The 15,690-nt window shown below is 29.8% G+C and overlaps 2 protein-coding genes and 1 long non-coding RNA gene across 3 annotated transcripts; 1 reads left to right on the forward strand and 2 right to left on the reverse strand.

The window, feature by feature from the left end:
• Positions 1–3,066: 3,066 nt before the first annotated feature.
• LOC119689707 lies at positions 3,067–6,897 on the reverse strand. Its single transcript, XM_038104596.1, has 5 exons — positions 6,817–6,897; positions 6,555–6,746; positions 4,775–4,937; positions 3,687–3,965; positions 3,067–3,632 (listed from the first exon to the last, which is right to left on the reverse strand). Exons 1-5 carry the CDS (start codon positions 6,857–6,859, stop codon positions 3,347–3,349), a joined length of 963 nt encoding a protein of 320 aa, XP_037960524.1. The 5' UTR covers positions 6,860–6,897; the 3' UTR covers positions 3,067–3,346.
• Positions 6,898–7,412: 515 nt separating this feature from the next.
• LOC119689980 lies at positions 7,413–8,543 on the forward strand. Its single transcript, XR_005253525.1, has 3 exons — positions 7,413–7,922; positions 8,002–8,141; positions 8,195–8,543. It is a non-coding gene; the product is annotated as an uncharacterized LOC119689980 (long non-coding RNA).
• A 4,797-nt stretch (positions 8,544–13,340) lies between these two features.
• LOC119689992 lies at positions 13,341–15,208 on the reverse strand. Its single transcript, XM_038104960.1, has 3 exons — positions 15,049–15,208; positions 13,961–14,239; positions 13,341–13,906 (listed from the first exon to the last, which is right to left on the reverse strand). Exons 1-3 carry the CDS (start codon positions 15,204–15,206, stop codon positions 13,621–13,623), a joined length of 723 nt encoding a protein of 240 aa, XP_037960888.1. The 5' UTR covers positions 15,207–15,208; the 3' UTR covers positions 13,341–13,620.
• Positions 15,209–15,690: the final 482 nt, after the last annotated feature.

Below are 15,690 nucleotides of genomic sequence, written 5' to 3' on the forward strand. Positions count from 1 at the left end.
AAATCGCTATTCTAAACTCAGTCTCGATAATAAATTGTTAATTTACAAATCAATATTGAAGCCAATTTGGAACTATCGTATAGAACTGTGGTGTTCAGCGTGTAACACATATATAGAAAAAATCCAAAGAGTACAAAATAATATTCTCCGATATTCTCCGATTCACAAAGATCTAAATCTACTAGCCGTTGAAGAAGTAATTCGCTTATATACAATTGAATGCCTAGAGAAACTCAAGTCAAACATGAGGATCCAAATAATCATGTTTGTCACTTATATTGTATTATAATCATTGATATATATGAATACCCTAGCTCAATTGCATACATATAGGTTTTTTAATTATTTTCAATTTCTATTTATTAAAATTCAATAAATGACAAGGAAAAAATATATATCCCTTTAGTGAAATAAAATGCTTATTTTCAGCTTCATTCTTTGTAATTTTCATTAAACAATATAATTCTCAATATAATTCTCAAAGTAATTCTCAATATAATTCTCAATATAATTCTCAGTAGAATTCTCAATATAATTCTCAATGTAATTCTCAATTAAATTTGCAATATAATTCTCATTATGTTCGCGCGTTCTGAACTATAAATTTATGAGTTAAAAATAGTGACTGTGAAAATGTTAATATAAACGAAATTAATGGACTAAGTTTTTAGTAACGTGATTATTTCGGAAAGTTAAATTTAAATTTTAAATTGTGATTAAAGTAGAAATATTTTGTTCCGAATTAGATACATTATCTAAATAGATTACATTAATATATGTTACGTATTTGTGTATTTCACATTTATTCTTATATCTCCGAACATCATTAATACATATTACTTTTCGGAGGGCAGATATATATAAAATTTACCTGATTTAAATATTAAATCTGGAGTAAAAGCTAGCATTCGTACTTTTTATATTATAGGTATTATTGAAAAGTTAAGTTCTAAAAAAAGCTCAGTATAAAAACTTCTAATGAAATTAATTGTCTTTTATAGATAGGTAAGGTAAAAATAAATACTATTTTACTTACTAGTTTTGCAACCAGAAAGCATGTGAGGACATTAGACACTTTCTGGCCAATTGCCCTATTTCACGATAATTAAGAAAGCGATGTCAGGGAAAGATCATTCTTTCTACAGAAAATTACGAAATTGTTCTAAATAAAAGAAACTAGGTCGGATGCAATCGGCTAACGTCATGCCAATATGCCGTAAAATATATAGAATACAATAATTTTATAAATTAGTGTCACGTATTGATTATAAGAATTATGTTATAAATTATAATTATTACATAGTATTAAGCCCCCTGGAACGAATACTGGTACTTTCGGTTTGAACTATTAAATATACCTACTCGCAGGTAAACTGAAATATAAACTGTTAAATATTTTGATGGTGGATATTTGATGATGGATATTTTTAAGTATACGAGTATTAGTCCACATAGGCGTATGGTCACAGTCCAAACAATCTTCTTTCAGGGAAATGATTTAAAGTTATCCATATTTGAGGTCTTTATATTGTAGTAGATCTTTGTTTTGTAAAACCATGATTATTAAACAGAACTAACAAATACACTATATTTGTACATTTGTAAATATAATATATTATATTTAAGCATATATAATAAACATGACTAGTTTTGGTTAAGAGAAACATACTAGTGTCTAAACGTGCGTCCGGTGTTTAAAACTATTTAGATATATATTTCTACGGGTAGCTGCTGAAGGTATTTAACAGTGTTCAGAGTAGTTGTCTTAACCTTATACTAACATCCATTAAAAAATAAATTAAGAATTGTGATCAAACTCAATATAAAAAAAAAGGTCCACTAATGTTTGGATAAGGTAAAAAAAATTTATTTTATGTGAGGCCTTACGTCAATTTTTCGGGCGAAATGGATGTTAGTGTTGGGCTTCACAAAAAAGCTAAAAGTAGTTCTTTAAGTGTAGCTAATGTTATTTAAAAGATTAATTTATTAAATGATTAGGTTTTGGTAAACTTTTAAGAACAGAGTACAACATATATGGGTATTATATAACAATCATTTATGTCTGTATAAAGTCCAATGTTAAATTAATATCATTATAATCAATATTAACACGATATTAACAACGATATTATCAATATTAACAATCAAAATACAGTGGTAAATCAGTGAAAATGGCTTTATTGGTTTTCGAAGTATTGTCCATAATATTCAATAAATCTTTGCATTCGATTGATCAACCGTTTCGCCACTCTGAAGTTGATATCTTCATAATCAGGGTTTTGAATGTCTCAACAACTTGATCGGGCGTAGAAAAAACACTCGCCACGCAATTTTCTCTTAATATTTGGGAATAAGAACAAGGTATTAAGTACCAAAATGGGATTGTGAAGCGGATGACCCATGAACTAGACGTTTAAAATGCTCAAAAACTCTTTTGTTTAAATTGCTGTCTAGAAGCTCGCATTTCTCTGGTGGCGACCGATATTCCTTCTACGGTTAGTTTTCTCAATTCTTCCAACACTTCCAGTAAACAAATGGTTGTGTACCACTCAGAATTGACCGTTTTATGTTGTTCAAGTCACATAGTTGTGACATGACCGGTTTTTCTGAAAAACATTGCTTAATTTCTGACTTATGTCGGCTATGAGACATCTTTTAAAATTCTTACAATGGTAATACCTAATTTATCTAATTTTTATCTAATTTACCCTACTTGAAATTCTGGTAAATACCAACATTCGCTGCCATACCGACATAATTTAGTATTTCCCTTAATTTACCATCAATTTACTCGAACTCGCACACAAATAAACTGCTTCAACAAAGGCAATGAAAATATAATATATCACTGCCAACAATATTTGAAGAAAAAATAACGACGTACTCGTACTTCTTCGTTAAAAAAACATAAAGTTCTTAATAGTGAGTCGTGCAATAGAATAGTTTAGATATGTAGTACTACTAAATTGTGGATTGCTGATTTCTCAAAGCTGATTGGGCGATTACAGGGTATGAATTATATTTAGTTGGTCACAAAAAAAAAAAAATATTTAAATAATTTGATTTTATATTAAAACTTGAAATAATTTATTCTTCGGATACAGAAAAAGCTTAAACTCCTGGTCCCAATTAATTGCTTGAAAAGTAAATTGTAATTATGTGGATCGTACATCGTAACAAAGTGGGTTTCCACCAATTATTTGTGTGTATTTATCATTCTTCATATATCATTTTGCGTTCATTCGTTTATTAAAGAATTGCACTCTTTATATTATGAAATTTTAAATAAAATTTATGAAACATTTATGTTAAGTATAATGTCACAGCATCTGTCCTAGGCAAGTCATCACTCAAATTTCTCAAAAAAGCGTTTCTTCAAATCGGGTGGGTAAGTAACATAAATATAGTGCTCGTTCTGACCTACTTCGTTTTCGATGATGTCGTGAGCGGATGATGAGGCATGTAGAGATGGCTGAGATGCGCCCACATAGCTATGATGCATATCCAATGAATGCTGAAGAGAATTGATTGGCTTTGCGGCTGCGTCACTCAATGAATTAACCTTGTAATCGATTGTATTAGCTAGTGATGCTGTGCTAGTTGCTGCTATTGCTGTATTGGAATTGCTATTGCTGTTAAGTAAAGTTGTTAAAGGTTTATTTTTGGAGTCACGTGACTCTAAATACTTTTCCTGATATGGCAGATTATTTTGACCTTGACGGCGTAATGGTGTCGATGTACGCTGACCGTTCCTGTGAGTTGTGCTGCTGCTGGTATCGATTTGAATTTGATCCCCATAATAATGTCTTAAACTGTAGGGATGTTCTGCTTGGGATTGTTCAGGATATAAGTCGTGCATATGTTGATGTGAAAATAACTGACCACCTGGACTATCCGGAGAATATTTAAGACACTGATTGTGTTGACTAATGTGGTGATTTGAATTAATTGCTGTCTCGTCAGAACTAAAATTGAAAACTTTAAATTTATTAGAATGTTCCCTTAAAATTTGAAAGTATAATATATAAATATTAACTATATTCTTAGGAAGTGGGTCGGGTCTACTTATTTTGACATTGGGAATATCTTGACATTATCGTGACATTAACCATAAACGATTTATTTTTATTTTATTTTTTTTTTGAAGAGACTCTCTACTGTTCGAGAGTAGAATAGTAATAACAAAATTTTTATTTTTTTTTAATTGATCTAATTTTTTTTTAATGATCTAATCAGAAATAATCAAGGTAACAATAAAAACAAAATATAAATAGTAATTGCAGTGAAAAAGTGTATACAGAGACTCATTTAAGGGGGCTTTTTGGAAAAATATTGTAAAATTTAAATAAAAAAAATGAATTGAGAAAATCAATTATCATTGAACCCCAAAATCCTATCGGGTATACGCTAACTGGAGTTATTATTATTAGTATATTACATTATTTAATAAGATTTAAATTTAATTTAAGTTTTTTCACATTGAAATATAAAAATAGGATCTTTAAAACAAGTTGTTCATACAACTTGATTGATATCTTTTTCCTTTTCTTATTAGAACTTCAAAATATTTTACATGCTTATATTAATAACTGTACTTTATAATATGTATACGTATATAATACACATATATATTATAATTAGTAAATAAAGCTAAGAATATATTAATGCAATTAAGGGAAATAATGCCAAAAATTCATAGATATGGGGATTAGGGTAGTGGGTATTTGCTGATAAGTTCACTTTATTTATATATTTAATTTTAAGTTTTACTCACTCAAATAGTATCCAAATAATGTAATAACAGAAACAGATTCCTGTGGACAGCACGAATATAAGAATTACTATTAGACCCCATGGAAATGCTCTCGGCTCCAATGGACCATCCTCCCAGTAACGATCACAAGATAGATACCAGCAAACTGCTTTATTCATTTCATCTTAAATAAATAAATATAATTAAATTAAATGTGATTTATGTAAAATAAATTTAAAAATGAAAACAGACTGAAGATCTTGAATTAATCTTAATCTTGTGGTTAATACTGTGTTTCGCATGTAAAAAAAAAATATATTAATTTGAACTTTCAAATATTTAATTAAGCATCTTTCAATACGTGTTCAATAATTGCAAGTTAAATTTATATTTTTTTATTTTACTAGGAATAGATATTTCTCTCTAAGTAGTCAAAATTTCGGACACACTTAAAGTAAGACGTGAAAAATTATTAATGCAGTTAAGCACTCAGTCAAGCGAGGGGTTTGAAGTACTGAAACCCTCTCTGAATTCGAAAGTCACCGTGTGAGACTTGAACCCACTAAACCACCTCTTAGGAATGAATGGAGAAAATTCCTACAGCATTGTGAAAACTTCATTTCAGTAATCAAGGGAGAGAGGAGAAAAAATAGACTTAGTCCCCCTCTCTCTGAATTTACCCGACAAGTTATATTTATAGTGTATATATTATACACATATTCACCGATAATAAAATACTGATGTCTGTGATATAAATTGATTATAAATTACGATGTGGAAGAGTTAAGTATCTACTTTATTTTGAAATTGTTACAGTACAGCTATGGAACTTATTTTCCGATAATGAAATAATTCTAAACGATTTTAAATATTCTATTAAACACAACAACTTATGTTGTTGATAGATCATTTCCTGTTATGAAAAAGTATGTAGTTCGTTTCAGGGATTATAGTTAGCCATGATTAACTCAGTGTATTCACTATAACAATAGAATGTTGCATTTGACCGAGATGAAGAGGTCGAGTTTTCATCGAAATAAAATTTACAAGATTTTACTTCTCGTCTTTAATATCGATTTTATTTAAAGGAAACTTCTTAAATTTGTTAAATGCCAATCGGTTTGAAAAAAATCTACGGCAATTCATTTATTACTATCAAATCTCTTAATAAACTGTCGAAGAAGTGAAAAGTCGATAAACTTGGCATCAGCGATACAAAATAGTATAATTAATCAGCTATACGGTAAGAAAGTCCCTAAGGTGAGCTTAATTTTGAAAAAGCTCATTCCCGCTAATACAATTGATTGAAAAATCGTGGTTACACTCAAAGTTGTATATCACTATATATGGTAATTATTAACTTACCAAAAAGTTTTAAATATACAGTCAATATATATTTATTTATTTTTATTTATTAAAATAAAATGAAGAGTTTTCGAACAGTAGTGAATTATAACAACAGAATTTTTATTTATTTTTAAATAATTGAATTTTTGACTGTTTCGAGTTTTGCTAAATACCCATCACCAGTGGCCTTGGAATTATTTCGCATATTTGATTATTCGTAAATAATTGCATCCTTGTCCTTGCCAATACATAGGCTTGAACTCGTACCCCACCAAATTTGAACCTCAGAGTCAGTGTTCATAAGTCATTTAATAAAACTTAATTTAAAATAAAATATAAATATATATATCTTTTAATATGAATAATAAGAAGACGGTCACTGTTTTACCTATCATCTAAAGGATATAATAATTTAAGCAATTTATATTAACAAAAAAATATAGTAATTATTTACCTTCCATCTCTTTGAATGCCACATTTGACATTGTAATCAGTAATCCTGTGATGCAGGTTCGAACCAATTGTTCGCACTTTAGCTTCAATTTACTTAGTTCTTCCGCCTTACAGCTAGCGCGGATATTGTGCATATTTGTGGCATTGCCAGCTTTTATTTTGACATCCGATCCTTTCGTAAAATTGCAATTATCTGAAAGGATTTTGATATTAAGGTAACCGTGTAGTTATTACTCTTATTTTATTTTTATTACTAATGTTACCCGTATTCTTAATATTATTTTGGCTGTTTTTCTCTTGACACATATATTGACTTTGTACTTTAGCTGATTGTGACGCAGATGATGTTCTATAAGTAATTAAATTTTTTTAAAAAATAAGTATTATTAGAATAAGTGTGCTCTCATTTACTTATTAATTATTTCTTTTATTTAAATTTTATATTTATATTATTAAAAATACAGAAGTGACAGTAGTCTTCCACAATCTAAAAGATATATTACACTGTACTATTGCGAACTAACCAACCAACAGTTCTATTCACAGTCTTAGAACTACGACAATACCACACCGGCTATATAAAATGAATCGTCGGCCGTGAATATATTTCATTGTTAATAACAACATTTAGAGAATATTTTATTACGAGTAGTATATATCAGCGACATATATGGAAGAATCTTTAGTACTCGAAATTGAAAAATTCATTAGACATCACAATCAGACACGGCATTCTATGACTGTCCAATGTATTAAATATTTATTTTAACATGCTTCAACAATAGCAGTTGGCTATTGTTTTAATTTCAAATTTATGAAAAAAAAATGAAATCATATGTCTAAAATTTTATTCATTTCATTATTTTTTGTATTTGACTTTAATATATAACCGTAAACAATGTTGTAAATCGTATGAAAGTATCAAGCTGACCAAAGCAGGAACTCTGCTCTCTGACATTCACTTCTCGTTCACTTCTATTGAAATCCCACTTTTAACAGTTAAACTGACAAACAAAAAAAAATACTGAGCTTAGTCAAGCAAAACTGGACCTGGTGGATCTGGTCTAAACTGGACAGAAAACTGATTGGTACAATCAGCTACTTCAATTAAAGCGAAACCTGCTCAGCACTACTGAGCTGATGGTGCTGATGAGTCACTGCATAATAGGAAGGCATGTTATGAAACTGGGTATATTCTATAATGTCTTTTATCGTGGTTGTGGGGCTACGGATGTGATCCATCTTTAGCTTGGAGAAAATCTAAAATATTCGGGCTGTACTCTAATCTATGTATAAACAAACACCAATCCTGTTGTACTACAACAAGCTATTATTTGAGCTCATGTGGAGTTGGGGAGTAACATAATAGGTAAAGGCTAAAGTTCAAGATCTGAGATATATGATTCCTAATATAATAATTAAAACTTTCATTAACATTTTAATTTTAGAAGAACGAGGGAGTCTCTATTGAGTGAGTCCCTAATGAAGGGCTATGCTGCTCATTCTGTGGCATACGTCACAAAGAACAAATTTTGCAGATTAAATTTGATCTTAGAAATAAATTGTTGGTCAATCTCTAAGACCTTAGGTATGTAATTCCTGATATAATAATTAAAATTTTCATAAACTTTTTAATTTTAGAATGACGACGAAATCCCTGTTGAGTGATTTCCTGTTGAAGAGCTCGTCTTCCCAAAGGATATTAATTTTGAAATTGATGATTCAGCAAAGCTCTTGGCAGTTTCTTTTAAGAAATTTGATGGGATGATAGATGCTCAGTTTAATCAAATAGAAAAATAGTTCTAACCATGTTTGCAATTTTAGAAGATTCCACTAAAGTTGACAACAATGTAGGTGTTGTAAACGATAGCAAAGCGACGACAAGAAGACAAGAACTGATAAGAGCTGATCTCGTTTAAATTCTTTTGCTTCAATTATAAGACCTTTGAAGAGACAATAAAATATAACCACAAATTGCATCTTCTCTGCAGAATTTTTTTTGTTTTTTTGACAAACTTGTGATTTGATTTTGCAATATTCATGTTAATTAGTTTTAAATTTTTGGTGATGTTTTGAAAATGAATGGAGGCTAAAGTGATTAGCGTTACTTTTTGAATCTTTTAAACAAAGCAACTTAATGATACCAATTAGGTCTCAATCTCAAATGGTTCTCAAACGGGATTTATCAACAGAACTGTGCTATTGACTTTAGCTATTAAGGTCACAATACTTTGGAAAAAACAGCTGTGGTGCAAAAATAAAGTATTGATATTGATAAGAAATATATAGTGGTTGTATACCAGATATATCTCTTGTTTGTAGTATTTATATAAAAAATTTTCTTGGAATTAATTTTTTACTTTCTGGCACTGAATAGAGGTCAGTGAATAGAGGTTATGAGGACTGATAGAGGTCCTCTATCCTCATAATATGAGTATTGATATAGTATCGACCAAAGGATTGTAGACGTAGATGTTATGTTCGATACATTTTTTTGGGATTGATTAGAGTGTGAATATCTGGTCAATAGTAGAGTGACCATACTGAATGCCGCACTGATGTAGCCTAATCAGTGAATTGTCATGTGGCTTTAATCTTTGACACAGTATATACTTAAAAGCTTTCACGCGGTAGAAACAATCCCGTGGTAGTTGGTCCAAATCGTCGGGTCGTTAGTTTTAATAAATTTGCATATTTGACTCGCATAAGTAAAACATATATGGTTATTATATATCGTAGATATATGTGTGTATAAAATTGTGAATGTTAAAATCACATATTCTCTTGTCGGACACAGTGATCGTCCTCATTCTCACTATTTTCAACAGCATTTTGTCTCTTGGGTACTTTTCGATGCATTGAAAAACATCGTTGTTAAAAATGATCCCGAAGCCTTAAAAATATCCTTCAGTTGTTACATCATATTGATCAATAGGTTCATTGTCGTAAATCTCAAAAATTTTCGAAAAACTTCTAGTAAAAAAAAAAATCCTGATTTCCTCACCGATAGAAAATTTAATTCTTAATTCGTACCATCAATTTGGTTTTCGTAAAGGGCATGGAACAATTGAACTGATCCTTAGAATCGCTAATGAAACACACCTAGCTTTACAATCAAAGCAATATTGTACGGCAGTTTTTCTTGATGCAGCGCAGGCACTTGATAAAGTGTGGCTTAACAGATTTTTACTTAAAATAATGCACTCGATACGAAAAACGTTCATAAACTTCTGAAATCCTACGTGACTCGCGAAAAATATAGAGTTAGACACAAATCTTTTATTTCGCAAGAGCACGATATCAACACTGGAGTTCCTCAGGGTAGTGTCCCTGGGCCGCTTCTATACTTAATCTACACAGCTGGCATTCTTCTATATCCTAACAATTTGTTGACGACGTTCGCTGACAACACTGCTATAGTCAGCATCGAAAGTGACTGCACTATAGCATCATAAAATTTATACAGACATCTTGGTTTAATTGAAAAGTGCTTTGCTAAATGGAAAATCAAGGTGAATGAAATTAAATACGTTCAGGTACACTTTTACTCTAAGGAGAGAAACATGGCCATGGCTTGCAATTAAAACCAATAATATGGACACAGTTCAAACACATTCTGTAAAATATCTGGGAATTCATTTAGATAGAAGATTCACGTGGACAAGTCATATTGAAGCCAATAGATGCCAATTAAATCTTAAAGGAATTATACTGACTTCTAAATCGCTATTCTAAACTCAGTCTCGATAATAAATTGTTAATTTACAAATCAATATTGAAGCCAATTTGGAACTATCGTATAGAACTGTGGTGTTCAGCGTGTAACACATATATAGAAAAAATCCAAAGAGTACAAAATAATATTCTCCGATATTCTCCGATTCACAAAGATCTAAATCTACTAGCCGTTGAAGAAGTAATTCGCTTATATACAATTGAATGCCTAGAGAAACTCAAGTCAAACATGAGGATCCAAATAATCATGTTTGTCACTTATATTGTATTATAATCATTGATATATATGAATACCCTAGCTCAATTGCATACATATAGGTTTTTTAATTATTTTCAATTTCTATTTATTAAAATTCAATAAATGACAAGGAAAAAATATATATCCCTTTAGTGAAATAAAATGCTTATTTTCAGCTTCATTCTTTGTAATTTTCATTAAACAATATAATTCTCAATATAATTCTCAAAGTAATTCTCAATATAATTCTCAATATAATTCTCAGTAGAATTCTCAATATAATTCTCAATGTAATTCTCAATTAAATTTGCAATATAATTCTCATTATGTTCGCGCGTTCTGAACTATAAATTTATGAGTTAAAAATAGTGACTGTGAAAATGTTAATATAAACGAAATTAATGGACTAAGTTTTTAGTAACGTGATTATTTCGGAAAGTTAAATTTAAATTTTAAATTGTGATTAAAGTAGAAATATTTTGTTCCGAATTAGATACATTATCTAAATAGATTACATTAATATATGTTACGTATTTGTGTATTTCACATTTATTCTTATATCTCCGAACATCATTAATACATATTACTTTTCGGAGGGCAGATATATATAAAATTTACCTGATTTAAATATTAAATCTGGAGTAAAAGCTAGCATTCGTACTTTTTATATTATAGGTATTATTGAAAAGTTAAGTTCTAAAAAAAGCTCAGTATAAAAACTTCTAATGAAATTAATTGTCTTTTATAGATAGGTAAGGTAAAAATAAATACTATTTTACTTACTAGTTTTGCAACCAGAAAGCATGTGAGGACATTAGACACTTTCTGGCCAATTGCCCTATTTCACGATAATTAAGAAAGCAATGTCAGGGAAAGATCATTCTTTCTACAGAAAATTACGAAATTGTTCTAAATAAAAGAAACTAGGTCGGATGCAATCGGCTAACGTCATGCCAATATGCCGTAAAATATATAGAATACAATAATTTTATAAATTAGTGTCACGTATTGATTATAAGAATTATGTTATAAATTATAATTATTACATAGTATTAAGCCCCCTGGAACGAATACTGGTACTTTCGGTTTGAACTATTAAATATACCTACTCGCAGGTAAACTGAAATATAAACTGTTAAATATTTTGATGGTGGATATTTGATGATGGATATTTTTAAGTATACGAGTATTAGTCCACATAGGCGTATGGTCACAGTCCAAACAATCTTCTTTCAGGGAAATGATTTAAAGTTATCCATATTTGAGGTCTTTATATTGTAGTAGATCTTTGTTTTGTAAAACCATGATTATTAAACAGAACTAACAAATACACTATATTTGTACATTTGTAAATATAATATATTATATTTAAGCATATATAATAAACATGACTAGTTTTGGTTAAGAGAAACATACTAGTGTCTAAACGTGCGTCCGGTGTTTAAAACTATTTAGATATATATTTCTACGGGTAGCTGCTGAAGGTATTTAACAGTGTTCAGAGTAGTTGTCTTAACCTTATACTAACATCCATTAAAAAATAAATTAAGAATTGTGATCAAACTCAATATAAAAAAAAAGGTCCACTAATGTTTGGATAAGGTAAAAAAAATTTATTTTATGTGAGGCCTTACGTCAATTTTTCGGGCGAAATGGATGTTAGTGTTGGGCTTCACAAAAAAGCTAAAAGTAGTTCTTTAAGTGTAGCTAATGTTATTTAAAAGATTAATTTATTAAATGATTAGGTTTTGGTAAACTTTTAAGAACAGAGTACAACATATATGGGTATTATATAACAATCATTTATGTCTGTATAAAGTCCAATGTTAAATTAATATCATTATAATCAATATTAACACGATATTAACAACGATATTATCAATATTAACAATCAAAATACAGTGGTAAATCAGTGAAAATGGCTTTATTGGTTTTCGAAGTATTGTCCATAATATTCAATAAATCTTTGCATTCGATTGAATCAACCGTTTCGCCACTCTGAAGTTGATATCTTCATAATCAGGGTTTTGAATGTCTCAACAACTTGATCGGGCGTAGAAAAAACACTCGCCACGCAATTTTCTCTTAATATTTGGGAATAAGAACAAGGTATTAAGTACCAAAATGGGATTGTGAAGCGGATGACCCATGAACTAGACGTTTAAAATGCTCAAAAACTCTTTTGTTTAAATTGCTGTCTAGAAGCTCGCATTTCTCTGGTGGCGACCGATATTCCTTCTACGGTTAGTTTTCTCAATTCTTCCAACACTTCCAGTAAACAAATGGTTGTGTACCACTCAGAATTGACCGTTTTATGTTGTTCAAGTCACATAGTTGTGACATGACCGGTTTTTCTGAAAAACATTGCTTAATTTCTGACTTATGTCGGCTATGAGACATCTTTTAAAATTCTTACAATGGTAATACCTAATTTATCTAATTTTTATCTAATTTACCCTACTTGAAATTCTGGTAAATACCAACATTCGCTGCCATACCGACATAATTTAGTATTTCCCTTAATTTACCATCAATTTACTCGAACTCGCACACAAATAAACTGCTTCAACAAAGGCAATGAAAATATAATATATCACTGCCAACAATATTTGAAGAAAAAATAACGACGTACTCGTACTTCTTCGTTAAAAAAACATAAAGTTCTTAATAGTGAGTCGTGCAATAGAATAGTTTAGATATGTAGTACTACTAAATTGTGGATTGCTGATTTCTCAAAGCTGATTGGGCGATTACAGGGTATGAATTATATTTAGTTGGTCACAAAAAAAAAAAAATATTTAAATAATTTGATTTTATATTAAAACTTGAAATAATTTATTCTTCGGATACAGAAAAAGCTTAAACTCCTGGTCCCAATTAATTGCTTGAAAAGTAAATTGTAATTATGTGGATCGTACATCGTAACAAAGTGGGTTTCCACCAATTATTTGTGTGTATTTATCATTCTTCATATATCATTTTGCGTTCATTCGTTTATTAAAGAATTGCACTCTTTATATTATGAAATTTTAAATAAAATTTATGAAACATTTATGTTAAGTATAATGTCACAGCATCTGTCCTAGGCAAGTCATCACTCAAATTTCTCAAAAAAGCGTTTCTTCAAATCGGGTGGGTAAGTAACATAAATATAGTGCTCGTTCTGACCTACTTCGTTTTCGATGATGTCGTGAGCGGATGATGAGGCATGTAGAGATGGCTGAGATGCGCCCACATAGCTATGATGCATATCCAATGAATGCTGAAGAGAATTGATTGGCTTTGCGGCTGCGTCACTCAATGAATTAACCTTGTAATCGATTGTATTAGCTAGTGATGCTGTGCTAGTTGCTGCTATTGCTGTATTGGAATTGCTATTGCTGTTAAGTAAAGTTGTTAAAGGTTTATTTTTGGAGTCACGTGACTCTAAATACTTTTCCTGATATGGCAGATTATTTTGACCTTGACGGCGTAATGGTGTCGATGTACGCTGACCGTTCCTGTGAGTTGTGCTGCTGCTGGTATCGATTTGAATTTGATCCCCATAATAATGTCTTAAACTGTAGGGATGTTCTGCTTGGGATTGTTCAGGATATAAGTCGTGCATATGTTGATGTGAAAATAACTGACCACCTGGACTATCCGGAGAATATTTAAGACACTGATTGTGTTGACTAATGTGGTGATTTGAATTAATTGCTGTCTCGTCAGAACTAAAATTGAAAACTTTAAATTTATTAGAATGTTCCCTTAAAATTTGAAAGTATAATATATAAATATTAACTATATTCTTAGGAAGTGGGTCGGGTCTACTTATTTTGACATTGGGAATATCTTGACATTATCGTGACATTAACCATAAACGATTTATTTTTATTTTATTTTTTTTTTTGAAGAGACTCTCTACTGTTCGAGAGTAGAATAGTAATAACAAAATTTTTATTTTTTTTTAATTGATCTAATTTTTTTTAATGATCTAATCAGAAATAATCAAGGTAACAATAAAAACAAAATATAAATAGTAATTGCAGTGAAGAAGTGTATACAGAGACTTATTTAAGGGGGCTTTTTGGAAAAATATTGTAAAATTTAAATAAAAAAAATGAATTGAGAAAATCAATTATCATTGAACCCCAAAATCCTATCGGGTATACGCTAACTGGAGTTATTATTATTAGTATATTACATTATTTAATAAGATTTAAATTTAATTTAAGTTTTTTCACATTGAAATATAAAAATAGGATCTTTAAAACAAGTTGTTCATACAACTTGATTGATATCTTTTTCCTTTTCTTATTAGAACTTCAAAATATTTTACATGCTTATATTAATAACTGTACTTTATAATATGTATACGTATATAATACACATATATATTATAATTAGTAAATAAAGCTAAGAATATATTAATGCAATTAAGGGAAATAATGCCAAAAATTCATAGATATGGGGATTAGGGTAGTGGGTATTTGCTGATAAGTTCACTTTATTTATATATTTAATTTTAAGTTTTACTCACTCAAATAGTATCCAAATAATGTAATAACAGAAACAGATTCCTGTGGACAGCACGAATATAAGAATTACTATTAGACCCCATGGAAATGCTCTCGGCTCCAATGGACCATCCTCCCAGTAACGATCACAAGATAGATACCAGCAAACTGCTTTATTCATTTCATCTTAAATAAATAAATATAATTAAATTAAATGTGATTTATGTAAAATAAATTTAAAAATGAAAACAGACTGAAGATCTTGAATTAATCTTAATCTTGTGGTTAATACTGTGTTTCGCATGTAAAAAAAAAATATATTAATTTGAACTTTCAAATATTTAATTAAGCATCTTTCAATACGTGTTCAATAATTGCAAGTTAAATTTATATTTTTTTATTTTACTAGGAATAGATATTTCTCTCTAAGTAGTCAAAATTTCGGACACACTTAAAGTAAGACGTGAAAAATTATTAATGCAGTTAAGCACTCAGTCAAGCGAGGGGTTTGAAGTACTGAAACCCTCTCTGAATTCGAAAGTCACCGTGTGAGACTTGAACCCACTAAACCACCTCTTAGGAATGAATGGAGAAAATTCCTACAGCATTGTGAAAACTTCATTTCAGTAATCAAGGGAGAGAGGAGAAAAAATAGACTTAGTCCC

Source organism: Teleopsis dalmanni, chromosome X (assembly GCF_002237135.1).
Source record: "Teleopsis dalmanni isolate 2A chromosome X, ASM223713v2, whole genome shotgun sequence".
Taxonomy (NCBI): Eukaryota; Metazoa; Arthropoda; class Insecta; order Diptera; family Diopsidae; genus Teleopsis; species Teleopsis dalmanni.

What these genes read in the sequence shown, in the direction of transcription:
- LOC119689707 (XM_038104596.1), bottom strand. Translation starts at nt 6,859, where the DNA reads ATGTGTCAAGAGAAAAACAGCCAAAATAATATTAAGAATACGG. An exon ending in AAATAATATTAAGAATACGG is followed by an intron (nt 6,747 to 6,816) that starts GTAACATTAGTA and finishes AAATCCTTTCAG; the next exon opens with ATAATTGCAATTTTACGAAA. An exon ending in ATTATTTGGATACTATTTGA is followed by an intron (nt 3,966 to 4,774) that starts GTGAGTAAAACT and finishes TTTCAATTTTAG; the next exon opens with TTCTGACGAGACAGCAATTA.
- LOC119689992 (XM_038104960.1), bottom strand. Translation starts at nt 15,206, where the DNA reads ATGAATAAAGCAGTTTGCTGGTATCTATCTTGTGATCGTTACTGGGAG. An exon ending in ATTATTTGGATACTATTTGA is followed by an intron (nt 14,240 to 15,048) that starts GTGAGTAAAACT and finishes TTTCAATTTTAG; the next exon opens with TTCTGACGAGACAGCAATTA. An exon ending in AATCTGCCATATCAGGAAAA is followed by an intron (nt 13,907 to 13,960) that starts GTATTTAGAGTC and finishes TTTACTTAACAG; the next exon opens with CAATAGCAATTCCAATACAG.